The sequence below is a fragment of the Engystomops pustulosus genome, chromosome 10 (assembly GCF_040894005.1).
Source record: "Engystomops pustulosus chromosome 10, aEngPut4.maternal, whole genome shotgun sequence".
NCBI lineage: Eukaryota > Metazoa > Chordata > Amphibia > Anura > Leptodactylidae > Engystomops > Engystomops pustulosus.
The window spans coordinates 92,625,081-92,651,363 of NC_092420.1; the positions used below are offsets into that span (position 1 = coordinate 92,625,081).

At 49.0% G+C, this 26,283-nt stretch overlaps 1 protein-coding gene across 3 annotated transcripts in view; it reads left to right on the top strand.

Moving 5' to 3' along the window:
* Positions 1–21,035, top strand: part of ELOVL1 (ELOVL fatty acid elongase 1) — a 48,018-nt gene extending 26,983 nt beyond the window's left edge. Inside the window, exons 1-8 of one of the 3 annotated variants that reach the window (XM_072128449.1) lie at positions 4,674–4,832; positions 13,966–14,039; positions 15,383–15,573; positions 16,038–16,118; positions 16,896–16,952; positions 18,933–19,038; positions 19,115–19,251; positions 19,337–21,035. In XM_072128449.1, the coding sequence (XP_071984550.1) occupies positions 13,985–14,039; positions 15,383–15,573; positions 16,038–16,118; positions 16,896–16,952; positions 18,933–19,038; positions 19,115–19,251; positions 19,337–19,579 (870 nt within the window). In that variant the 5' untranslated portion in view covers positions 4,674–4,832; positions 13,966–13,984 and the 3' untranslated portion in view covers positions 19,580–21,035. Of the gene's footprint in view, positions 1–4,673; positions 4,833–9,407; positions 9,464–13,965; positions 14,040–15,382; positions 15,574–16,037; positions 16,119–16,895; positions 16,953–18,932; positions 19,039–19,114; positions 19,252–19,336 lie in introns of those variants that run through there. The other 2 variants (XM_072128451.1, XM_072128450.1) reach the window with 2 other exon arrangements.
* The last annotated feature ends 5,248 nt before the right edge of the window (positions 21,036–26,283 follow it).

The following is a 26,283-nucleotide window of genomic DNA, read 5'->3' on the forward strand; positions in this document are numbered from 1 at the left end:
AAGCGCATCACGTTGTCTGTTTTCACACATCAGCGCTGCCCCAGAGCTCCTCAGACGCTGCCTCTTTACTGCTAAGGAGCATCCAGGGACCTGATACTTTCTATTCCGGAGTACAAACGTAGAAACATGGCAAGGAAGAAAGTATAGTATCAGAGAAACATTGTAACAATTACCGGGGGTCTACACATTGTATACAAGCAGAAAAAAATTGTAATAATTACCAGGGGTCTACACATTGTATAAAATCAGAGATACATAGTAACAATTACCGGGGGTCTACACATTGTATAGAATCAGAGACAAATTGTAACAATTACCAGGGGTCTACACATTGTATAGAATCAGAAAAACATTGTAACAATTATTGGGGGTCTACACATTGTATAGAATCAGAAAAACATTGCAACAATTATTGGGGGTCTACACATTGTATAGAATAAGAGAAACATTGTAACAATTACCGGGGGTCTACACATTACATAGAATCAGAGATACATTGTAACAATTAACAATTATTGAGGTGGTCTACACATGATATAGATTTAGAGGAACATTGTAACAATTACTGGGGGTCTATACATTGTATATTTACAGGGGTAGAAGCTTTACAAACATCTGCAGGTTTAACACAAGGATTACTGGGGGGGGTCTACACATTGTATACATACAGGGTAGTAGGGGTTCTATATGTAACATTTGCATTTTGCTGGGAAGCAGTTTTCTTAATTTTTCCATGTGTTTTAATGTGTTTCTCAGGGCGCGTTCACACGTTGCGTTTTGACCTGCGTTTTCATTGCGTTTGAAACGCATATACAACAGCTGAGGAGAGGCGATTTGCCTAATTTCATCACTGTTAACGCATGCGTTAACAAAACGCATCGTAAACGCGATGTTAACGCATGCGTTAACAAAGCGTTAACACATGCGTCTTGTTAACGCATGCGTTAACATTGCGTTTACAAACGTAAACGGTAATGTAATTAGGCAAATTACCTCACATCAGCTGTTGTATATGTGTTCCAAACGCAATGAAAACGCAACCAAAACGCAACGTGTGAACGCGCCCTCAGGGTATGGTCACACACTGCACAAGCGCAGAGGGCCGTGCTTAGGCCCAACCTTATTACCATTTCCAGTGAAATGCATTAAATTGTTTACCGATCGCATGCGTTTCACACCAAATGCAAATGCTCTCACAAATTTTGATCCACACCCGCTTTTGGCTATATAAATTGCATCAGAAAACCTGAACATGTGAATGTAGCCTTATGGGGTATTAACAAATATGCAAATGAATATAGAGAGGCTTCTCACCTGTTGCTGCGCACTGATACATTGTATATGTTGTTACTATTGTGGCAGGTAACACTCTGCACTGATACATTGTATATGTTGTTACTATTGTAGCAGGTAATGTACTGCACTGATACATTGTACATGTTGTTACTATTATAGCAGGTAACACTGTGCACTGATACATTGTACATGTTGTTACTATTATAGCAGGTAACACTGTGCACTGATACATTGTATATGTTGTTACTATTATAGCAGGTAACACTCTGCACTGATACATTGTATATGTTGTTACTATTGTAGCAGGTAATGTACTGCACTGATACATTGTACATGTTGTTACTATTATAGCAGGTAACACTGTGCACTGATACATTGTACATGTTGTTACTATTATAGCAGGTAACACTGTGCACTGATACATTGTATATGTTGTTACTATTGTAGCAGGTAACACTGTGCACTGATACATTGTATGTGTTGTTACTATTGTGGCAGGTAACACTGTGCACTGATACATTGTATATGTTGTTACTATTATAGCAGGTAACACTGTGCACTGATACATTGTATGTGTTGTTACTATTGTGGCAGGTAACACTGTGCACTGATACATTGTACATGTTGTTACTATTATAGCAGGTAACACTGTGCACTGATACATTGTATGTGTTGTTACTATTGTGGCAGGTAACACTGTGCACTGATACATTGTACATGTTGTTACTATTATAGCAGGTAACACTGTGCACTGATACATTGTATATGTTGTTACTATTATAGCAGGTAACACTGTGCACTGATACATTGTATATGTTGTTACTATTATAGCAGGTAACACTGTGCACTGATACATTGTACATGTTGTTACTATTATAGCAGGTAACACTGTGCACTGATACATTGTATATGTTGTTACTATTGTGGCAGGTAACACTCTGCACTGATACATTGTATATGTTGTTACTATTGTAGCAGGTAATGTGCTGCACTGATACATTGTATATATTGTTACTATTGTAGCAGGTAACACTCTGCACTGATACATTGTACATGTTGTTACTATTATAGCAGGTAACACTCTGCACTGATACATTGTATGTGTTGTTACTATTGTAGCAGGTAATGTGCTGCACTGATACATTGTATATATTGTTACTATTGTAGCAGGTAACACTCTGCACTGATACATTGTACATGTTGTTACTATTATAGCAGGTAACACTGTGCACTGATACATTCTACATGTTGTTACTATTATAGCAGGTAACACTCTGCACTGATACATTGTACATGTTGTTACTATTATAGCAGGTAACACTGTGCACTGATACATTCTACATGTTGTTACTATTATAGCAGGTAACACTCTGCACTGATACATTGTATGTGTTGTTACTATTGTAGCAGGTAATGTGCTGCACTGATACATTGTACATGTTGTTACTATTATAGCAGGTAACACTGTGCACTGATACATTGTATATGTTGTTACTATTATAGCAGGTAACACTGTGCACTGATACATTGTATATGTTGTTACTATTATAGCAGGTAACACTGTGCACTGATACATTGTATGTGTTGTTACTATTGTAGCAGGTAATGTGCTGCACTGATACATTGTACATGTTGTTACTATTATAGCAGGTAACACTCTGCACTGATACATTGTACATGTTGTTACTATTATAGCAGGTAACACTGTGCACTGATACATTGTACATGTTGTTACTATTATAGCAGGTAACACTCTGCACTGATACATTGTACATGTTGTTACTATTATAGCAGGTAACACTGTGCACTGATACATTGTATATGTTGTTACTATTATAGCAGGTAACACTGTGCACTGATACATTGTATATGTTGTTACTATTATAGCAGGTAACACTGTGCACTGATACATTGTATATGTTGTTACTATTGTGGCAGGTAACACTCTGCACTGATACATTGTATATGTTGTTACTATTGTAGCAGGTAATGTGCTGCACTGATACATTGTATATATTGTTACTATTGTAGCAGGTAACACTCTGCACTGATACATTGTACATGTTGTTACTATTATAGCAGGTAACACTCTGCACTGATACATTGTATGTGTTGTTACTATTGTAGCAGGTAATGTGCTGCACTGATACATTGTATATATTGTTACTATTGTAGCAGGTAACACTCTGCACTGATACATTGTACATGTTGTTACTATTATAGCAGGTAACACTCTGCACTGATACATTGTACATGTTGTTACTATTATAGCAGGTAACACTGTGCACTGATACATTGTATATGTTGTTACTAATATAGCAGGTAACACTGTGCACTGATACATTGTATATGTTGTTACTATTATAGCAGGTTACACTGTGCACTGATACATTGTATGTGTTGTTACTATTGTAGCAGGTAATGTGCTGCACTGATACATTGTACATGTTGTTACTATTATAGCAGGTAACACTCTGCACTGATACATTGTACATGTTGTTACTATTATAGCAGGTAACACTGTGCACTGATACATTGTACATGTTGTTACTATTATAGCAGGTAACACTCTGCACTGATACATTGTACATGTTGTTACTATTATAGCAGGTAACACTGTGCACTGATACATTGTACATGTTGTTACTATTATAGCAGGTAACACTGTGCACTGATACATTGTATATGTTGTTACTATTATAGCAGGTAACACTGTGCACTGATACATTGTATATGTTGTTACTATTGTAGCAGGTAATGTGCTGCACTGATACATTGTACATGTTGTTACTATTATAGCAGGTAACACTGTGCACTGATACATTGTACATGTTGTTACTATTATAGCAGGTAACACTGTGCACTGATACATTGTACATGTTGTTACTATTATAGCAGGTAACACTCTGCACTGATACATTGTACATGTTGTTACTATTATAGCAGGTAACACTGTGCACTGATACATTGTACATGTTGTTACTATTATAGCAGGTAACACTGTGCACTGATACATTGTACATGTTGTTACTATTATAGCAGGTAACACTCTGCACTGATACATTGTACATGTTGTTACTATTATAGCAGGTAACACTGTGCACTGATACATTGTACATGTTGTTACTATTATAGCAGGTAACACTCTGCACTGATACATTGTACATGTTGTTACTATTATAGCAGGTAACACTGTGCACTGATACATTGTTGCTATTGATGTGCAGCAGGTAAGGCGCAGGACTCCCGGATTTGGCTGCTCTTCTCCCACTCCAGCTGCTGGAGGGTGTGGTGGGATTAGTGCTGTAGGAAGGGTGTGTCTGTGGCTCCTCTCCCTGCTCGGCCTGTTGTGCAGGCCCTGCCTCCCTGTGAGTGGGGCTGCTGCTGCTGGAGCTCTGATGTTTGCAGAGTGAAGTTGAGTCACCCAGGGGTGTGGTTACCCAGATCTCCCTCTCTTCTCCTTCCTTCCTCCTTTCCCTCTTTCACCCTCTCTCTGTCAGGCTTGGGAGTGTCAGGAATCCACCTCACAACATCAGGTAAGCAACTTATTTTGCGTTGGGTAAAGTTGGTAGATTAGGGGCTGGTGAGGTGCGCCTGCCTGGCTTGTAGAGGTTGTGAGGTCTGGGGTTGTCTTGTTCCATGTGGCATGGCGAGGACTGACAGGCCTGTAATGTGACGACTCTGGGCAAGAAAGTGTTAAGCACGGGGTAGATGGATGTGCCAGTCACTGAGTGTGCCAGGCACCGGATGGAGGGAAGGTCACCCTACTCCATCATCCCACCCACTGCACTCGCTGACACATCTGGAGGGGCTAGAGAAAGGGGAAGGATGGGGGTGATAGTCCGTGGTGTAATCATCAGGTGGGTGTGATAGTCTGAGCGGCAGAAAGTTTACGGCAAGACTCCAGGTTCTTGCTTGTAGTATGAGAGTTGATGTAGCAGAGCTGAGATTGTCATTCATTACTCAGCGGGTCACCTGCAGTCCTATGTAAATGTTAAGCGGCAGATAACAACTATCAAGGTGAGTATCAGAGATTACACCTCAGCAATGTCAGGCAGAGTCCTGGAGGCATCGTGTAGCCTCAGCAGTTAGTAATTAGGTAGAGGCCCAGGAGGGGGAGCTGCGCTCAGGACCACCCATGTGCCAGGGACCACTAGTCACAGGGACTATGGACTCCGCAGGGGGAGGGGAGGCTCCTCTGAACTTGGAGCTGTGCCCGAGGAGACTTAAGTTCTTTGTTAAAGAGTGACTCCGGAGAGGACGCGGCACCTCTGGGTCAGACGTAAGTAGGTGAGAGGTGAAGGCGGGTGACAACCTTCCCTACCTACGATTCTGGGGGTGGGGGATAGTCGTAGAATGGTACATATTATTCATAGAGTCGTATGACATCCTGTGTATGATGGAGCGCCTCATGTGACTGGTTTCTTATGACATGACGGAGCCCGGCGTGCCGTCTCATGCTCGCTGATGTCAGCGCTGAACACGCCTGTGCTCCATGACACCCTGTCACTACTGGAGTAATGTTATGGGTCCCGTAAGGTCAGAAGCCGAGAAATCCATCCACAGCTTCCTTCCTGTGCAATGTGTTTCCGCTGCGTTGGTCAGTGACGAGCTGGAGCTTAAGGGGTTAATGTGTGAAAACCGGAGAGTCGCTTTACTCTCAATGGCTGATAACGGACAGTGACATTGAGGCTTTGTGTGGATAGTTGGGTAGTCGCTGAGATTCGGCACTAGCCCACCCATCAGTATGTTACCAGGAAGCCGCTGTAGCCCACTCACCTCTGGCATGTTCATCGTAAAGTATCGTAGCCTGAACCAGTGCTGAGCCCCCCTTTACATTGTGAAAGTTATTGGAATTCAGACCAAGCCCACCCATCTCTGGCGCCTCACCTGAAAGTCATTGTAGCCAAGTCCAGTACGAACTGCCCCTTTACACTGTGAAGCTGGAGTTGGTATGTCATGTTGTAGCCCACCCATGCCTGGCGTGTCCCATAGCTGCCTTTGTAACCCACCCGTGCCTGGTATGTCCCCTGGCTCCCCTCGTAGCGCACCCGTGTCTGGTGCATCCTCTGGCTCCTCTAATAGCCTACGCCTGGCGTGTCCCCTGGCTCCCCTCGTAGCCCACCCGTGCCTGGTATGTCCCCTGGCTCCGTTCGTAGCCCACCCGTGCCTGGTATGTCCCCTGGCTCCCCTCGTAGCGCACCCATGCCTGGCGTATCCATAGCTGCCTTTGTAACCCACCCGTGCCTGGTATGTCCCCTGGCTCCCCTCGTAGCGCACCCGTGTCTGGTGCATCCTCTGGCTCCTCTAATAGCCTACGCCTGGCGTGTCCCCTGGCTCCCCTCGTAGCCCACCCGTGCCTGGTATGTCCCCTGGCTCCGTTCGTAGCCCACCCGTGCCTGGTATGTCCCCTGGCTCCCCTCGTAGCGCACCCATGCCTGGCGTATCCATAGCTGCCTTTGTAACCCACCCGTGCCTGGTATGTCCCCTGGCTCCCCTCGTAGCCCACCCGTGCCTGGTATGTCCCCTGGCTCCCCTCGTAGCGCACCCGTGTCTGGTGCATCCTCTGGCTCCTCTAATAGCCTACGCCTGGCGTGTCCCCTGGCTCCCCTCGTAGCCCACCCGTGCCTGGTATGTCCCCTGGCTCCCCTCGTAGCGCACCCGTGTCTGGTGCATCCTCTGGCTCCTCTAATAGCCTACGCCTGGCGTGTCCCCTGGCTCCGCTCGTAGCCCACCCGTGCCTGGCATGTCCCCTGGCTCCCCTCGTAGCGCACCCGTGTCTGGTGCATCCTCTGGCTCCTCTAATAGCCTACGCCTGGCGTGTCCCCTGGCTCCCCTCGTAGCCCACCCGTGCCTGGTATGTCCCCTGGCTCCCCTCGTAGCCCACCCGTGCCTGGTGCATCCTCTGGCTCCTCTAATAGCCTACGCCTGGCGTGTCCCCTGGCTCCCTTCGTAGCCCACCCGTGCCTGGCATGTCCCTTGGCTGTTCATCCTGCACTATGGGTGGTTATGTCACCTTTTCCTTGTATTGCAATAAATTCCTGGGTGTGAAAGTGTTTGTGTGACATTTTTGCTGGGTGGTTGTTATTGTGCAGGTACAAGGGCTGTGCCAGGTATAATGTATTGGGAGGACACCTCAGCTGGAGGAGTCAGACGTAACCAAGTTGGAGTAAATTTGAGGGTTCTGGTAGCAAAGTAGTGCAGAGAACCTGAAAATATGTGAATGCTCCAGGAGCATGACTGTGTTGTAGAACTACAAGTCCCAGATTGTTAGATGACACCTGCCACAGTCATAGGTTACACAAAGAAATGCAAATTGTTGGTACTTCTCCTAGTGGGGTCCGGGTGACTAGGCGTCTGTACGTGCTCGGCCAAAGGGTTGCTGGAATATCTGACTTTCCTATATATATATATCTCATTTGAGGTAAAGGGTTAGTTACTCAGATAACTGGGCTGACACTACAACCCCTAGTATGACCATAGAGCCAGGCTGAGTGACTCTACAATCCCCCAGAACAACCAGCCAGCCACAGGCAGCATACAACCCCCTACATGAACTTACAGTCAGCATGACTGTACAGATATCTGGGGTTACCCCTCAGCAACAGCTAGGCCCAGAGACCCTGCAACCCCCAGCATGGCCTTACCTATAGCTTTGGTGACCCTGCAACCCCCAGCGTCACCTTACAAATAGCTGGGACGACCCTGCAACCCCCAGCATCGCCTTACCGATAGCTGGGGTGACCCTGCAACCCCCGGCGTGCCCTTACCGATAGCTGGAGTGACCCTGCAACCCCCGGCGTGCCCTTACCGATAGCTGGAGTGACCCTGCAACCCCCGGCGTGCCCTTACCGATAGCTGGGGTGACCCTGCAACCCCCGGCGTGCCCTTACCGATAGCTGGGGTGACCCTGCAACCCCCGGCGTGCCCTTACCGATAGCTGGGGTGACCCTGCAACCCCGGCGTGCCCTTACCGATAGCTGGGGTGACCCTGCAACCCCCAGCGGCGGGCCTTACCGATAGCTGGGGTGACCCTGCAACCCCCAACGGTGCCTTACCGATAGTTGGGGTGACCCTGCAACCCCCAACGGTGCCTTACCGATAGTTGGGGTGACCCTGCAACCTCCAGCTTCGCCTTACCGATAGCTGGGGTGACCCTGCAACCCCCAGCGCGGCCTTACCGGTAGCTGGGGTGACCCTACAACCCCCAGCGGGGCCTTACTGATAGCTGGGGTGACCGTGCAACCCCCCGCGGGGCCTTACCGATAGCTGGGGTGACCCTGCAACCCCCAGCAGGGCCTTACTGATAGCTGGGGTGATGATACAACCCCCTAACGGCCTGATTCATGTCGTGATGACCTCTCCTGACTGTCTGTCCTTAATGTGACAAATTCTTTGAGCTCACACATTTTGTGTCATTCACCCCCAGAGAAGATAAATCACAGGGACAGTGACCCTTCCCCATGCTGATTGTTTCCATAATCTGTACTGACTCTTGTTGTAGCAGATGTAGCAGTGCAGAGTTTGTTACCTTTGCACCCTGGTGTATGGACTGAATATAACAGGATTCTCAGATTTGCCTTATTACAGTTTAGGGATGACATGTGTAGCTGTGGTGGGATCTGCGCTGACCTGCCGCATTATTTGCTCTACCGGTTTATGACTTCAACTTTTTCCTGCACAGATAAACAAAAATAAGGAAAAAAAAATTCTAGATAAAAATAATCTTTAGATAAGGTTTTCTGCTGACGTCTGGTCGGATCACCTGCGCGGCTACCGATTATTGCATTAGCCGATTTAGATATTCGCGCGTCCTCCTTGGGGCCTAGAAGGCGTCTTCAATGTTTGCTTGTATTTCTGTTCCGTACCAGGGTTTTTCAGGTGTTTTTGATGTCCAATAGAGGATTTTATACACAAATTCATACCTGGAGCATGCAGACATTAATGATGAGATGTGTCACCCAGCTTTCCCGACTACTGAATGTTCGCACCGCGCTTTGTGAACATGTATGTGCCCTTATTCAGTGTGAATACAGTAAATAAACACTTGCAGGAATGTATCCTCTAACGCTAGGGGCGGAGCTCTGTGTCTAGGGGCGGGGTCTCATCCAACTGACGCAGTGCAGTCGGGTTGTTGCAGCAGTTTGGGGCACTTGTCAGTAATGAGGTACCTGGTGTTGGGGAAGGGGGGTCCTCATGATGTTGTTGTTCTGCCCAAAAACCTCCAGGCCTGCACTTAGTATGGATCGCTAGGGTCGGGGTCCTCGACAAGGGGCTGGACACCTTATTACCAGACAAAGCGAGTCAGTAGTCAGAGCCTCCAACTCCCGAGCAAATATTGACAGATCAGACCCTTGGAGAGGAACCCATTTACATTACTGCTGCCGATGTTGACCCCTAGGCGGGGTAAATGCAGCTTAGGGGAGCTATAACGTGACTCTGGTCAGGGGGGTACAGGCAATATAGGGGAGCTATAACGTGACTCTGGTCAGGGGGGTACAGGCATTATAGGGGAGCTATAACGTGACTCTGGTCAGGGGGGTACAGGCATTATAGGGGAGCTATAACGTGACTCTGGTCAGGGGGGTACAGGCATTATAGGGGAGCTATAACGTGACTCTGGTCAGGGGGGTACAGGCAGCTTAGGGGAGCTATAACGTGACTCTGGTCAGGGGGGTACAGGCAGCTTAGGGGAGCTATAACGTGACTCTGGTCAGGGGGGTACAGGCATTATAGGGGAGCTATAACGTGACTCTGGTCAGGGGGGTACAGGCGGCATAGGGGAGCTATAACGTGACTCTGGTCAGGGGGGTACAGGCAGCATAGGGGAGCTATAACGTGACTCTGGTCAGGGGGGTAAATGCAGCTTAGGGGAGCTATAACGTGACTCTGGTCAGGGGGGGTACAGGCAGCATAGGGGAGCTATAACGTGACTCTGGTCAGGGGGGTACAGGCATTATAGGGGAACTATAACGTGACTCTGGTCAGGGGGGTACAGGCATTATAGGGGAGCTATGACGTGACTCTGGTCAGGGGGGTACAGGCATTATAGGGGAGCTATGACGTGACTCTGGTCAGGGGGGTACAGGCAGTATAGGGGAGCTATAACGTGACTCTGGTCAGGGGGGTACAGGCATTATAGGGGAGCTATAACGTGACTCTGGTCAGGGGGGTACAGGCATTATAGGGGAGCTATAACGTGACTCTGGTCAGGGGGGTACAGGCATTATAGGGGAGCTATAACGTGACTCTGGTCAGGGGGGGTACAGGCAGCATAGGGGAACTATAACGTGACTCTGGTCAGGGGGGGTACAGGCATTATAGGGGAGCTATAACGTGACTCTGGTCAGGGGGGTACAGGCAGCATAGGGGAGCTATAACGTGACTCTGGTCAGGGGGGTACAGGCAGCTTAGGGGAGCTATAACGTGACTCTGGTCAGGGGGGTACAGGCAGCTTAGGGGAGCTATAACGTGACTCTGGTCAGGGGGGTACAGGCGGCATAGGGGAGCTATAACGTGACTCTGGTCAGGGGGGTACAGGCAGCATAGGGGAACTATAACGTGACTCTGGTCAGGGGGGTACAGGCAGCATAGGGGAGCTATAACGTGACTCTGGTCAGGGGGGTAAATGCAGCTTAGGGGAGCTATGACGTGACTCTGGTCAGGGGGGTACAGGCATTATAGGGGAGCTATGACGTGACTCTGGTCAGGGGGGTACAGGCATTATAGGGGAGCTATGACGTGACTCTGGTCAGGGGGGTACAGGCAGTATAGGGGAGCTATAACGTGACTCTGGTCAGGGGGGTACAGGCATTATAGGGGAGCTATAACATGACTCTGGTCAGGGGGGTACAGGCATTATAGGGGAGCTATAACGTGACTCTGGTCAGGGGGGGTACAGGCAGCATAGGGGAACTATAACGTGACTCTGGTCAGGGGGGGTACAGGCAGCATAGGGGAGCTATAACGTGACTCTGGTCAGGGGGGTAACATGAGGGGTACAGCCACAGAAGGTCTTTCAGCCTCGGAGGCCCCACATGGAGTCTTTTATGAACACTACACATCACACTTTAGGGCCTGATAAATATTTTTGGATTGGGGTCCAGCATATTTGTTGCACCTCCTACAGAGTGGTGATAGAGGGCACCCAATACTAACACCACAGGCTGGGGGTGGCTGTATTGCCAGAAAACTCCCCAAAATATTGCAGCGCGATTTAAGGATTCACCATCAGCCCTATTATATGTGTACAACCTGGGAGCCTGGGTGCAGATTGTCTAAAGATGTATAGATGACAAACTCATCAGTGCCCGCACTTGTGTATCCAGCCCTGCATAGAGATCAGCCAGAGCCCACGCCATGCAGGTCAGGGCAGTTCTTAGTCATGATGATTGACAAGTTGAGCTCTGCTACATCTGTCTACACATGATATAAGAGCATTGCTCATTTGCATAGATAAAGAACCCTGCCCTGTATTCCCACGAAACCTGTGGACTACAGTAGAGATGCAACTTCATCATCCACCGTGTGAGACTTAATATTATTCAGAAGACGGGTCTTTGGATCGCTGTGTTATCAGGGGCTTGATGCGGGTGCTACCTCTGCACCATCTGTAGCTACGTCCCTGCCCATCATGATGTTACTGTGAATTCCTTACCCCTTACAACTATCTCGGCAGATGTGGGCATGATGGGAGTTGTAGTGCTGTAGGCAGAGCCGCCCCCTGGGTTTTATGGCACAGGTGTTACTGGGTATAAGCTACCATGACAGGTCTACTTTGGAAACTCATGTGACCTGCACCAAAATAGAGTCAATGTGTGCGGCGTTGTGTGCGCTGCAGGTGGAGGCGACTCCTCTGCCGCCCCGAGGACGCTGTGCGCCCTGCGCTGCACAGACAAGTCTGCTATCAGATGGGAATATGGAAATCCCATAATTACCGTGAGACTGAAAACCTCCCCGACACGTTTCCCCACCTGTCCTCCAGAGGTGCGGGAGGGTCACATGCTCCTATCTAGGAGGGATCCCGCCGCAGGCCGGTGACACGTTACTATGGATGGTGTTATCCAGCGCATGTCAGGGGTTGGCAGAACCCCCTTTATAAGCTCCGCCATGTAAAGACAGATTAGTCATATTCTAATGAAATATTTAGTAAGATCTCTGTTTGCTTTCAATGACTAAGAGCTCCTGGAAGATAAAATCACTTGGACACAGCTGAAGGATTGTTACAATGTTACCCAGACTGAAGAGTCATCTGTGAGGCTAACAGTGTGAAAGTCTTGAGTGATAGATTGTTACAGCAGTAGAGATGTGTTCTCTACACTGATACATTGTAACCAACCCTCAATTACGTCATGAAGAAGTTTAAAGGAAATCTTCCATCACAATCCATCCTGATAAACCAGGGACATTACTCATAGATTCAGGCACCGGGACTGTGGGAATCTTCTTATATCTGTTATCCATGGCCTCCTTCCTTCTGAAATCCACCTTTAAAATTATGCTAATGAGCCTGTAGGGCTCTAGGGCTTGTTACCAAAACCACTCTCTGCTGTAGTTTCACAGGCTGTTACATTATAGCAGGTAGAGGGTGGGGGAGACAATGTAACAGCCTGTGAAGCAACAGCGCAGAGGGGCTGAGGTAACACCCTCAAAACCCTCCCGCTAATTAGCATAATTTTAAAAGTTGATTTAAGAAGGAAGGAGGCCATGGATAACAAATATAAGATTATTACCGCAGTCCCGGTGCCTGGATCTATGTGTAAGTGTTCCGTGGTTTATCAGGATGGTAGATTTCCTTTAAAAGGGATTTTCTTGGGATAGTTGGGGTGACGGACAAAAACTTCTAGGCTGCTCCTGTTGCGTCCAATGCCTTCTATTCCACCATTGCAGGGGTCTAGTTTGGCTATGGGTGTTTGGGTAGTGGTAGCTCCCCCTACAGTGATGTGATAGAGGAGGATGATGTGGTGGTAGTCGGGGATGAAGGAAGAATCTGTCTCAAAAGTTTAGGTTCATATCTAAGGTATTTTCCTGGATAACCTATGTACGCCTTTAGCTTTCCATGAAGCAAGCAGAGTTCTTGAACACGGGGCTGATCTGATGCATCAGTCTGTCCTGCCCTCCCCGTGTCCCTGCGTGACCTTGTCGCTGCACACGGGGGATGATTGTCATCTCGCCGGCCTGTGTTACTCTGCTCTGTCTCATCTATGTGACAGCCGCTTATCACTGATCAGCGGCACATCACCTCACGCGTGGCGGGTACCAGGTCACCAGCGCCATGACGCTCCTGATGAGGAGGAGAAATTTTGTTTAAAAATTGTTAAATAATTCTGAGATGTGAATCTATGATCCATCTGTACGAGCAGAGCAGCAGGGTAAAGTACAGAACCAGCCATAACCTCTGACCTCAGGGGTCATTCTGCATGACAGATTTGGGTTTGGATGTGAAGGGGTCTTTTTTTTTTGCACATTTTTTCATAATAATAAATTCTCAGAGCAGGAGAGATGTGTTCTCTACACTGATACATTGTAACCAACCCTCAATTATGTCATCCACCCTGATAAACCAGGGACATTACTCATAGATCCAGGCACCGCGACTGTGGGAATCTTCTTCTGATATTTGTTATCCATGGCCTCTTCCAACTCGCCTCAAATCCTCTGTCTCCTCAGGTTGTGAACAGCTGTAAAGATGGAGGTGCTCTCAGGATGGTGGCAGCGCTATGAAGAATTCATGAAGGGAGCAGGTACAGTACAAGCATCACCATCGAGCTGGGGGGGGGGGGGGGTCTATTAAAAGGGAACCTGTCAGCAGTGACCATGCAGACTGTAGCCATGTTTAAACTAAACGTACTATCCCCGGAAAGATGTGCAATCAGACCTCACACTGCTGTGCTCTGTGGTCTCCGCAGCCAATGTTAGGTATTGTCCCTGGAGAGATGTGTAATCAGACCTCACACTGCTGTGCTCTGTGCTCTCTGCAGCCAGTGTTATGTATTGTCCCTCAAGAGATGTGCAATCAGACCTCACACTGCTGTGCTCTGTGCTCTCTGCAGCCAGTGTTAGGTATTGTCCCTGGAGAGATGTGTAATCAGACCTCACACTGCTGTGCTCTGTGCTCTCTGCAGCCAGTGTTATGTATTGTCCCTGGAGAGATGTGTAATCAGACCTTTGTGTATATTGTTAGTAGCAGCAGGACTGTGATATATGGATTTATATTCCAGGATTGTAATGGGGATGTGCCCTCACACTGCTGTGCTCTCTGTAGCCAGTTATGTATTATCCCTGGAGAGATGTGTAATCTGACCTTTTTCTATGCTGTTAGTAGCAGCAGGACTGTGATATATGGATTTATATTCCAGGATTGTAGCTTCTCCAAGTGCACTGGTGGTGTGTCCTCACACTGCTGTGCTATTTGTATTGTAATGTTCCACAGTTCCTCCCCCCATAAAAGCTGTAGTTGGCTACTGGATGAATACTCCAGCAGTTTCTTAGAACAGAGGGGAGGAGTTCTGGAACAGTTCAATGCTTAGAGCACAGCAGTGTGAGGACACACCCCTAGAGCACAGCAGTGTGAGGACACGCCCCTAGAGCACTTGGAGACGCTACAATCCTAGAAAATATATCCATATATTACACTCCTGCTGCTACTTACAATATACATTGGCTACACTATACAGTCTTTGGAGGTCACACCTGCTGACAGGTTCCCTTTCAGCATCAGGCTGGCCATTTCTTGGTAATATCACATTATGGGAAAGCTGGGTGATGATCAGTTGGCTCAGACTCGGCCCTTACATCAGTAGATTGAGCAGCAGCCGCGGCTTTCCTCGTGCTCCGTGCTGTATGTCGCACAGATAAGTTACTATAGGGAAGTGATCCGAGGAGATGCAAATCGCATGCAGCCGCCTGGATACAGAATGAGAGGCATGAAGCGCGTGGGTGCGTGTAATGATCCTCCGCCAGCGCTGATTATGGCTCTTCTCTTATTCCTCCATCAGTATCATCGGGAGGCAGTAATTACCCCGTCTGTCCCCGCAGTGCGGATATACCCTGCAAGATTAACCCTTTGTGCATCCTCTATCCTCAGATCCCAGAATAGGACATTACCCCCTGATGCACTCCCCGTTCCTGCCCGGGGCCATCCTGCTGGGATACGTCTACTTCGTTCTGTCCCTGGGGCCAAGGCTGATGGCCAACCGCAAGCCCTTTGACCTCAAGCCATTGATGGTGATTTACAATTTCAGTCTGGTCGGGCTGTCTGCTTATATCGTATACGAGGTGAGTGGGGTCTGGTGGGATGGGAACGCAGGTTGTCACCCGGCCCTGGCCGCATCAGTCACGTGGCCTCTGGGCAGCTCAGTCCTATTCAAGTGAATGGGGCTGAACTGCAATACCAAGCACGGCCACTATACAATGTGTGGCGCTGTTGACAGGCGGTAAAGAGGCTGCAGCGCTCACGCAGCTTCATAATATTCACATTAGTAAATCTGTATATCCATGGGGTGGCACCGCACCCTATTTTAAGCCCCATCTTTCTAAGGAACTCCTTTAAAAAAGTTGAGAGCGTTAAAAAGTCACAAACTGGAGCCCGAATTGCACAATAGATTCCTGGTCCGGTGTGTGGCGCCGGATGTGACAGCATGCAGGCCTGGTCACTATCAGTCCCCGATAACATTTACAGCGACCATAAAGCGATAACGCTGCAGTCCCTGTGCACTGACTCATCTCTTTCTCTGGCGCAGTTCCTCATGTCGGGATGGCTGACCGGATACACCTGGCGGTGCGACCCAGTGGACGTCTCGGATTCGCCAATGGCTCTGAGGGTGAGTGTGTCCCCGGTGCGCTGCCTGGCACCACGCCAACTGTAATCATTGTCAGGTGTGTGCACCGAAAATCCATAGTGACCCCAAATACACCCCCCTTCCTCTGCTGCGGGGACCGTACCACCTGCTGCGGGGACCGTACCACCTGCTGAACTTTACTCTGTAAACACAGGGAGATGCCGGGCGCTATCTCCGTTATCTCCAGCTACAGCGGGGAGGGGGGGGGATCTCCTGCAAAGCATGATCCAAAATACGTCACACAGGGCACCTCATGTCTATCAACCGGACCCGGAGTGTAACTTGGAGGAGAGAAAATCCATCAAATTTAAAGGGATTGTCCGGAGGTTGATAAACATGCCTGCTTTCTTCTAAACACAGCACCACACCTGACAGAGACGAACCACCCATGGTCTCTGTGTAACCCCTGCAGATCGCACATCTGTCTTCTGCTGCAGATCCACAGTAGATTCCTAAAAATGAGAGACGTGAAATTCTCTGCACAGTTCACTGCCAAATCTGCAAGAAAATAGTCTGTAAATCCGCCTGTGTGACAGGGATTTTCTTCCAGATTTGTCGCTGAATGTGTAGATCTTCTGTCGCGATGCAGGGAACCCCTAGGACCATAATCGTATGGGCAGCTTTGTAGGTGTTGGGAGTGATGTCCTGTCCAGCCCCTGGGGCTCCGTCTGCTCTCAATTCAGGGGCCAATGACTGCAGCTGATACAATGTATCCAGCACCGACTCTGATCACATGACCTTCTGTTTCTCTTCTTGTAGATGGTCCAGGTCGCGTGGCTCTTCCTGTTCTCCAAGTTTATAGAGCTGCTGGATACGGTAAGTGCTGCCACACGCTCCTGGCCCTGCTGAGAGAGGTTGTTGTGCCTTAAGATGACAATCGCCAGTAATAAAATGTATCCACAGATCATTAAATGTGGATCCCAAGGTCCCATCTGACCTCTCTCTTGCGCTGCGCCTCCTCTCGGGCACCACTCTCTCTCTCTCTCTCTCTCTCTTGCGACGCTCCTCCCCTCGGGCCCCGTTTTCTTTCTCTTGCGACGCTCCTCCCCTCGGGCCCCGCTTTCTCTCTCTTGCGACGCTCCTCCCCTCGGGCCCCGCTTTCTTTCTCTTGCACCGCTCCTCCCCTCGGGCCCCGCTTTCTTTCTCTTGCACCGCTCCTCCCCTCGGGCGCCGCTTTCTTTCTCTTGCGCCGCTCCTCCCCTCGGGCGCCGCTTTCTGTCTCTTGCGCCGCTCCTCCCCTCGGGTGCCGCTTTCTCTCTCTTGCGCCGCTCCTCCCCTCGGGCGCCGCTTTCTTTCTCTTGCGCCGCTCCTCCCCTCGGGTGCCGCTTTCTCTCGCGCCGCTCCTCCCCTCGGGTGCCGCTTTCTCTTTCTTGCGACGCTCCTTCCCTCGGGCGCCGCTTTCTTTCTCTTGCGCTGCTCCTCCCCTCGGGTGCCGCTTTCTCTCTCTTGCGCCGCTCCTCCCCTCGGGTGCCGCTTTCTCTCTCTTGCGACGCTCCTCCCCTCGGGCCCCGCTTTCTTTCTTTCTCTTGCGACGCTTCTCCCCTCGGGCCCCGCTTTCTTTCTCTTGCACCGCTCCTCCCCTCGGGTGCCGCTTTCTCTCTCTTGCGCCGCTCCTCCCCTCGGGTGCCGCTTTCTCTCTCTTGCGCCGCTCCTCCCCTCGGGTGCCGCTTTCTCTCTCTTGCGCCGCTCCTCCCCTCGGGTGCCGCTTTCTCTCGCGCCGCTCCTCCCCTCGGGTGCCGCTTTCTCTTTCTTGCGACGCTCCTTCCCTCGGGCGCCGCTTTCTTTCTCTTGCGCTGCTCCTCCCCTCGGGTGCCGCTTTCTCTCTCTTGCGCCGCTCCTCCCCTCGGGTGCCGCTTTCTCTCTCTTGCGACGCTCCTCCCCTCGGGCCCCGCTTTCTTTCTTTCTCTTGCGACGCTTCTCCCCTCGGGCCCCGCTTTCTTTCTCTTGCACCGCTCCTCCCCTCGGGTGCCGCTTTCTCTCTCTTGCGCCGCTCCTCCCCTCGGGTGCCGCTTTCTCTCTCTTGCGCCGCTCCTCCCCTCGGGTGCCGCTTTCTCTCTCTTGCGCCGCTCCTCCCCTCGGGTGCCGCTTTCTCTCTCTTGCGCCGCTCCTCCCCTCGGGTGCCGCTTTCTCTCTCTTGCGACGCTCCTTCCCTCGGGTGCCGCTTTCTCTCTCTTGCGACGCTCCTCCCCTCGGGCCCCGCTTTCTTTCTTTCTCTTGCGACGCTCCTCCCCTCGGGCCCCGCTTTCTTTCTTTCTCTTGCGACGCTCCTCCCCTCGGGCCCCGCTTTCTTTCTCTTGCACCGCTCCTCCCCTCGGGCGCCGCTTTCTTTCTCTTGCGACGCTCCTCCCCTCGGGCCCCGCTTTCTTTCTCTTGCGACGCTCCTCCCCTCGGGCGCCGCTTTCTTTCTCTTGCGACGCTCCTCCCCTCGGGCCCCGCTTTCTTTCTCTTGCGACGCTCCTCCCCTCGGGCCCCGCTTTCTTTCTCTTGCGACGCTCCTCCCCTCGGGCCCCGCTTTCTTTCTCTTGCACCGCTCCTCCCCTCGAGCGCCTCTCTTGCTCCCCTGAATTTATAGATAACTTAGCAGTAGTGTGAGTTCTCAGGGGTGACTGGATTAAGCTTGCAGGTGTGTACAGGGGGTTACGTGGAGTAGCTGACTGCCTATTGACAATGTGTAGCCATGTTTTGGGCCTGGTTATTTTGTTCCACCTCTGACACTGCCCTGACGGATATCGCATCAGTGTAGATCGTTCTTGGCTCCATATTTCTCAATTTCTGCCCCGTGTCCTTTTGCTGCAGGTTTTCTTTGTCCTGAGGAAGAAGAACGGTCAGATCACATTCCTGCACATCTTCCATCACTCTGTTCTGCCCTGGAGCTGGTGGTGGGGGGTAAAGTTTGGTCCAGGTGAGGTCTCTAGACGTCCGTCTTGATGTTGTGAGTCCGTGTCTCCGGTTCTTGTGACTGATCTCCGTCTCTCCAGGTGGTATGGGATCCTTCCACGCCATGATCAACTCCCTGGTCCACGTCATCATGTACTTCTACTACGGGCTGTCTGCTGCCGGGCCGCGCTTCCAGAAGTATCTATGGTGGAAGAAGCACATGACTGCCATTCAGCTGGTGAGGGTGGCTACAACATGAGCTCATGGCACATCATGTGTGCACCTCAGGTTCTCTCATCCCTCTCTGTTTTCTTCCTCTTCAGATCCAGTTTGTCTTGGTCTCCATCCACATTACTCAGTATTACTTCATGTCCTCCTGCGACTACCAGTACCCAATCTTCATCCACCTCATCTGGATCTACGGCACCGTCTTCTTCGTCCTCTTCTCTAACTTCTGGTACCAGGCCTACACTAAAGGACGCCGTCTCCCCAAGTCCAGCATCGCCTCCAACGGAGCCGTACACCAGAACGGCAAAGCCAAAAACGGCAAAGCCAAGGAAAACTAAAACCTCCACCCGACCGACGTCCGAAATTCTCCCGAGACCTGTCCCAGGTGGAAATGTGGGAAGATGATGTCATCAATTTTTTTTTTTTTGTTAATTATTATTTTAGCCAGCGGTGTGATGGCCAGGACGAGCTGCCAAACTGGCTTCCGACTTCCCCCTGGGGGCTTCCACCAGCCAAAAAAAAAAAAATTAAGTGCCTAAAGAGACTGTTTGTATGAAGCGAGTGTCTGACTCCCTACGTCCAGCATCGAGCGCCTCCGGCTCCTTCCAGGACCTTCCCTCCTGCCTGTCCTCATTCTGTACTGTAGTCCCACATCGATCTCCAAGGATCCGGATTCCTTTGCATCACATTCCAGTCAATGTCGTGACCTGGGGGCGCGGGCCGCGGGGGCAGCTCCTCTAAACTCTGGTCTCCCGGCCTCGCCCCTTTCTTTTTAAGGTTTTTGTTTTTGGCACTGGGTTTCCTTGTTCACAGACATCAGTACCCAGCCTGTTAAAGGTGCAGGAATCCTGAAATACTTGAATATCGGGACGTTTGCGTCTTTTTTTAGCTTTCTAGGTCCAGGTTTGTTTGAAGGAGACGACAGTATTTGTAATTTTTGTATGTTTGTTTTAGGCTAAATTTAACTCCATTCGCCTGATTTGGAGGAGGTGCGTTGTCTGCTCTTTCGCTCACGTTCACTGTCCCGTCCATGCTGTTCTTTCCGAGGCGTTTCACAGGTTTTCTCTCTATAGTAACACTGTAATCCCGAGGTGCAGGCTGCCGCTCCGGTTTTGTATAGGGGGAGGGATTGGCGCCCTGATCCACACGTGATGCTGGCGGTCCGGGGCAGGAGACGCTGCGCCGGGCTGGGACCCCCCCTCGTAACTTATCCGCACGTCTGCCAGAATATTTATCAGTTTTGTGTAATACTATTAATAAAAAGAGACTTATTGCACATTGTTTAATTCCAAAGCTAAAGCTGTTGTAGATGATACTGTTCATGTGGGGGCGCTCTCGGTCAGGTACGTACTATGCAGAGAACAGCGTCTGTCTGATCCTACCATCTCTGTAGTAGCGGCGTGTGGGCCAATCCGTGGCGAGATACTGAATTCTATACATGGACTTGGATCAGACGGTTCCCTATGGCTGTAGGGAGTGATCCGCAGCCTGTGGTCAGCTGACCGTTGCACAACTACTACCCCCAGCATGGCCTGACCGCTGCAGGAGAGGGGCCTCAGGGTGCATCTAGGTCTTGGCCAAACCATTTAAGCTTCCTCCCCCGCAGGTGCCTTAAAGGGGAAGTTGAGAGTGGACGACTGTGGAGACGGTAACATGAGGACTTCTGGTTGGCTGTGATGTGCAGCCGCTTGCACTGATCCTAACTCTCCCGCCGTCAGGGGGTTTGGCCTATCTATGCGCCCTCTCAAGTTTCGAGGGGTAACAAAATAAAGTTTGGGTTTTTTTTCCCCCTGAGATGTGTCTGGAGAGTTTTGTCTGGTAACATTTTATATACATTATAAGATGAACATAGAATAACTGATAAATGTATAAGCACTGGGGGTCCGATCACATCAGAACAGGGGCCACTGGGGGGGAGGGGGAATAGAGAGGTAATTCACAAGTTCAGCCAATTCTTACATTCACTTCCATGAGACTGATGGGAATAGCCAAGCACCGCACGTAGATGTGACCCCTATTCTTGTTATAAATGTGTCCCAGCACAGTCATTGTGGGGAGATATGTAAGCAAAAGCTTGTCTGCTGTACAGTGTAGGTGCTGGGGATCTGCAGTACAAACAATGGGTGCAGAGCTGTCCTACCTGTCTCCTTCCACAGTATAAACTCTGCTGCTGGGAGGATGTGGGAACAGCTGATGGCCTCCCCATGATCACATACATACAACCACATATCTTTGAATCATGTAACCACACCATCAGAATAGTGAGTGCAGCTCTGGGGTATAATACAGGATGTAACTCAGGATCAGTACAGGATAAGTAATGTCATGTATGTACACAGTGACTGCACCAGCAGCAGAATAGTGAGTGCAGCTCTGGGGTATAATACAGGATGTAACTCAGGATCAGTACAGGATAAGTAATGTCATGTATGTACACAGTGACTGCACCAGCAGCAGAATAGTGAGTGCAGCTCTGGAGTATAATACAGGATGTAACTCAGGATCAGTACAGGATAAGTAATGTCATGTATGTACACAGTGACTGCACCACCAGCAGAATAGTGAGTGCATCTCTGGGGTATAATACAGGATGTAACTCAGGATCAGTACAGGATAAGTAATGTCATGTATGTACACAGTGACTGCACCAGCAGCAGAATAGTGAGTGCAGCTCTGGGTTATAATACAGGATGTAACTTGGGATCAGTACAGGATAAGTAATGTCATGTATGTACACAGTACTGCACCAGCAGCAGAATAGTGAGTGCAGCTCTGGAGTATAATACAGGATGTAACTCAGGATCAGTACAGGATAAGTAATGTCATGTATGTACACAGTGACTGCACCAGCAGCAGAATAGTGAGTGCAGCTCTGGGGTACAATACAGGATGTAACTCAGGATCAGTACAGGATAAGTAATGTCATGTATGTACACAGTGACTGCACCAGCAGCAGAATAGTGAGTGCAGCTCTGGATGTACATACACATGTGTACATTAGGATTCACAATCTGAAATCTATGCTTCAATTATAATCGGTGCCGATTATCTGGAATTAATGATGGAGATGTTGGAGTTGGATAAGTGTTGCGATTTATTTTTTGGCCTTGTCCGTGAAATGAAGTAATTTCTATGCCAAATGACTCTTATAGCAGAATAGTGAGTCCTCATGCAGTGACCAAATAAAAGATGAAGATGACTCATAGCGGTAATTGGAGGGATTCCCCCGCCTCTCCTGGGACAGGAAACAACTTGGAATCTTTGGGTCCCTCCTCCTCCTTGTTCCTCTGTCTTTTCCGAGGAGTTTAGATGCTGGAACTTTAGTTAACAAATATGCAGAATAACATGACTCACTAGCAATATTAAGGGTGGGAAAACTCTGGGCTGGTCCGGAGGGCATGGAAATTCCAATCACCGGTGAGTGTAATCTTCATTTTTTCCTAACACCTCCACCGCGGCGCTGGACAGGAGACATAACATGGAAGTTCTATCTAGGACCGGAAAACTGCCCAGAGAACTTTCCTCCCGAAAGAGAGATCGGAACAAGAACTAATATCCAATTTAAAATGACTGAAAAATGGATAATAACTCGTATATATTATAGCGCACACAGATCGCGCAGCGCTGCACAGAGTTTGCCATATCAGGGTTTCCTCCACGCGGCCGCCTTGCAGATCCGGTCTCTCTCCCTAGAAGTGGAGGCTGCTCTTACTGAATGAGGTCTCAGGTTTTTCGGTTCAGATAATCCCTGGAGCTGGTGGCAGCTTTAACTGCTGCAGCTCCTTTATTTATCCTTTAAAATTGTATGAGTACAAACGCACATTGTAATGAATGGGTAAAAAGGACCCGAGGCTGTAATGGCGACCGATCATGGCCCCACCTCCCCCGATGACATCACAGGGAGCGATGGTCTTCACCAAGATGGCGGCAGCTTTGCCGGGGGCGATGGACGGGATAACATCCGCGATCGGCCCAAGCAATATGCAGAAAAGACTTACCGGCCAGGGCCGTAACTTGAGGGGGTGCAGGGGTTGTGATCGCACCTGGGCCCAAGAGGTTTAGGGGACCCTTATGGTGTCACTTTCCCATATGAGAAGACTATTACTATATACCATACATTATAGTCGGGGGTCCGGCACAGACTTTGCACTGGGGCCCATCAGCTTCTAGTTACGCCACTGTTACCGGCTATTACGGCTTGCGTCGTTAAGGGGGTAAGACACATGGCAAAGAGTCATGCGAGCCGCAGTCATGACGTCTCGGTCAATTAACATTCAATTCAAGGGACAGAGGACACCAATCACTGTACCTTTTCTATTAATAGGACAGGAAAATCACTGGGGGGGCAGTTGGTCTACGGAGAAGGCGCTAATTACATTATCTTATAAGTTGACTTACTTCCCCTCGGCACATAACATAAGATGGGACCTTTTAGCTCATAATTTATTACAAGGACTAAGAAAAGGTCTGTCGTCCAAGATGTGAAGGTGAGGCGGTTTGCAAGAAAAAGCTTGGACCTATTCTTCTAGCCGAGGTGACGGCCAACAAAAACGCAGTTTAAGGGAAAGGCATCTCGAAGGGATTTCTTGTACGGGTTCAGATCCCAAGGTGGAAGACTGGAGCGGACAAAGGGATGTATTCTCTCAGAAGCTTTCAGAAACCTCTGAACTCAGCAGTTCTCCACGAGTCTTGATTCACCAGCCAACCTAAAGAGGAGAAGGTTTTTAGGGTGAAGTCCAGATTTTGGAGTAGGATCGATGGGGCCTGTGTTACCAGTAGGAAATCGTCTAAATAAGAGATACTTTGTATCAAGTGCAGAAAAGCTGATCCTTCCGCCATCACCTTGGAGTTGCTGATAGGCCAAAAGGAAGTACCCAAAACCGAAAGTGCTGTACTATCCCCTTCTATGCGTCATTTCTGAGAACTCTCTTGGATTGGAATATGATAATACACATCTCGCAGATCCACCGGCGCCAGCAGACAAATAGTTGACTTTATTGTTTCCATTTTAAATCTTTCTTATTGGTTCAACTGATTCAAATTGATTATAGACCTGAAGGTCCCATTAGTTTTTTTCCTCAGGAAAATTGAAGAGTAATATCCCAGTCTTTTCCTGTTCTTGGGGAACCCTGGATAACACTTTCTCGCTCAACAGTGATGAGACTTCCTTTACTAGGGATTGATCTTCATCCGGAAGCAGTTGTACCAAGGACAATCTGTCTGGAGGGGTCAGAGCTGAAGATTCCAAGCAGTAACCCTGCCTGATGAGATCCAGGATCCAAGGAGGTGAAAAGCTTCACCAGTCTGCCCCCCACTGGATGACAGGCGTCATTGTGGATTTTGCTTGCTGGTGGATGGTTTATTGAAGAAGATATTCCTGTTTCTGTATGTCCGGTGTCTCAAGTAAGTGTCTTTTTTGCTGGTATCAGTTTGAATCTTCCTCTGGTTATAGAATTTCTGTTCTTGAGGAAAAATCCTCTTTTCTGAAGCCTTTTCTAGGATATTGTCCAAACTTGACCCGAATAGACAATCACCTTTGGTCTTCCGCCCAGTTTATTTTTAGAGCCGGTGTCCCCCGACCATGTCCTCATCTTGTCGAGATAGCATAGACAACTTTATAAGGTCGGCTGAAGCATCCGCCACATAGTTAGCTGCTTTCTTATAATAATGGTAGAGATGCAATCACATCTTCTCTTGGTGGTTCTGATGAGACTCGTTCCCCTAACTGGTCCAGCCACGTAGACATTGATCTCACGGTACAGGTTGCCGCTATACTAGGTCTGAGCATAGCCGTGATCTTTTTACCTATGATTCTGCCTAGTTATCCATAGGATCTTTAGGAGCCCGGCCTCTGGGAATGGGAGAAACACTTTCTTTTGGTATTTTTTTGAAGAGAATGGGAATTTGTGTTTTTAGCTTTCTGTAACTGAATCTTTTCCATTCTTTACAAACTCTTCCTTGTATATTCATGTGGATTGAGAACACCTTGGATTTTTTCCCCCCCTAAGCCTTGAAACATGCGGTTCTGTATAAAGAACGGTTCCACCAGATTCATAGTGCTCCTCACCACCCCAAGTATTTCTTCTGGATCTTCCATAGGACATAACGGTCGCCCCGCCATCGCCCTCATCTAAGGGAATAGGATCCAGCGTCATGAGGGTGTCCTCCAGTAAGGCTGCGATACGTCTGGGAGATTCTTTCAGTTTCCTCACAACAAATTTTGGAGATTCTTCCGCTGTCACATTTGGAGCACCTTGTAGGAGGGAGATTTCTTCTAAATTCCACATTTCTTGGGAGTTAACGAAACAGTCTCAAAAAATAAAAAAGTTAAGGACATATTTACCTTTCTTTTTGCACCATCCCTTTGAGGAGGCTCCAGAAATCTGTATGTGTCACCTAGTACAGACATTCTGCCTGGAAGTCACGAAATTAGACAACCACATTACCTTGAACGCTTCCTAATTCCCGGACAGCGAGTGACTTCACAGGTCCTCAGCTTCCAGTCTGATGCGATCCATTGTGAAACAGACAGCTGCCCCGGGACATAAGCACCTGAGATGCTGAGCCAAGGATATCTTCTGCAGGGAGGGATTGTTCTATACCTTCCTGATCTGTCAGCGTAATGGCCACAACCTGTGTCCACCTGCTCTGCACTCCTTAGAGGGCTACAGCCTGATTTATTAGGTCCCGATTCATTAGGCAGGTGTCATTCCTTATTGAAATGAAGACCTGTCTAAAACAGTAAGAGGCCTATTACTGGAGCAGTACAAGGCTTGTTACCAAGGGCTTGGATTAGCAACTCCACATCCCTGCTACACCCCCCATGTAATACAGTGCCCACCCAAACACCTCCCATGTGACACCGCACCCTCACCAATACCTCCCATGTGACACAGCAGACCCAATGAGCAGCCACAGCATCACTTGTCACAGCTTTATTACACTGAATACATACACATAGAGGGGGCCCTGCACACAGGACTGTGTCAGGTATAAGACCCCCAGTGTGGGGGAAGAGGTGAGGACAGTGAAATGCTACAGC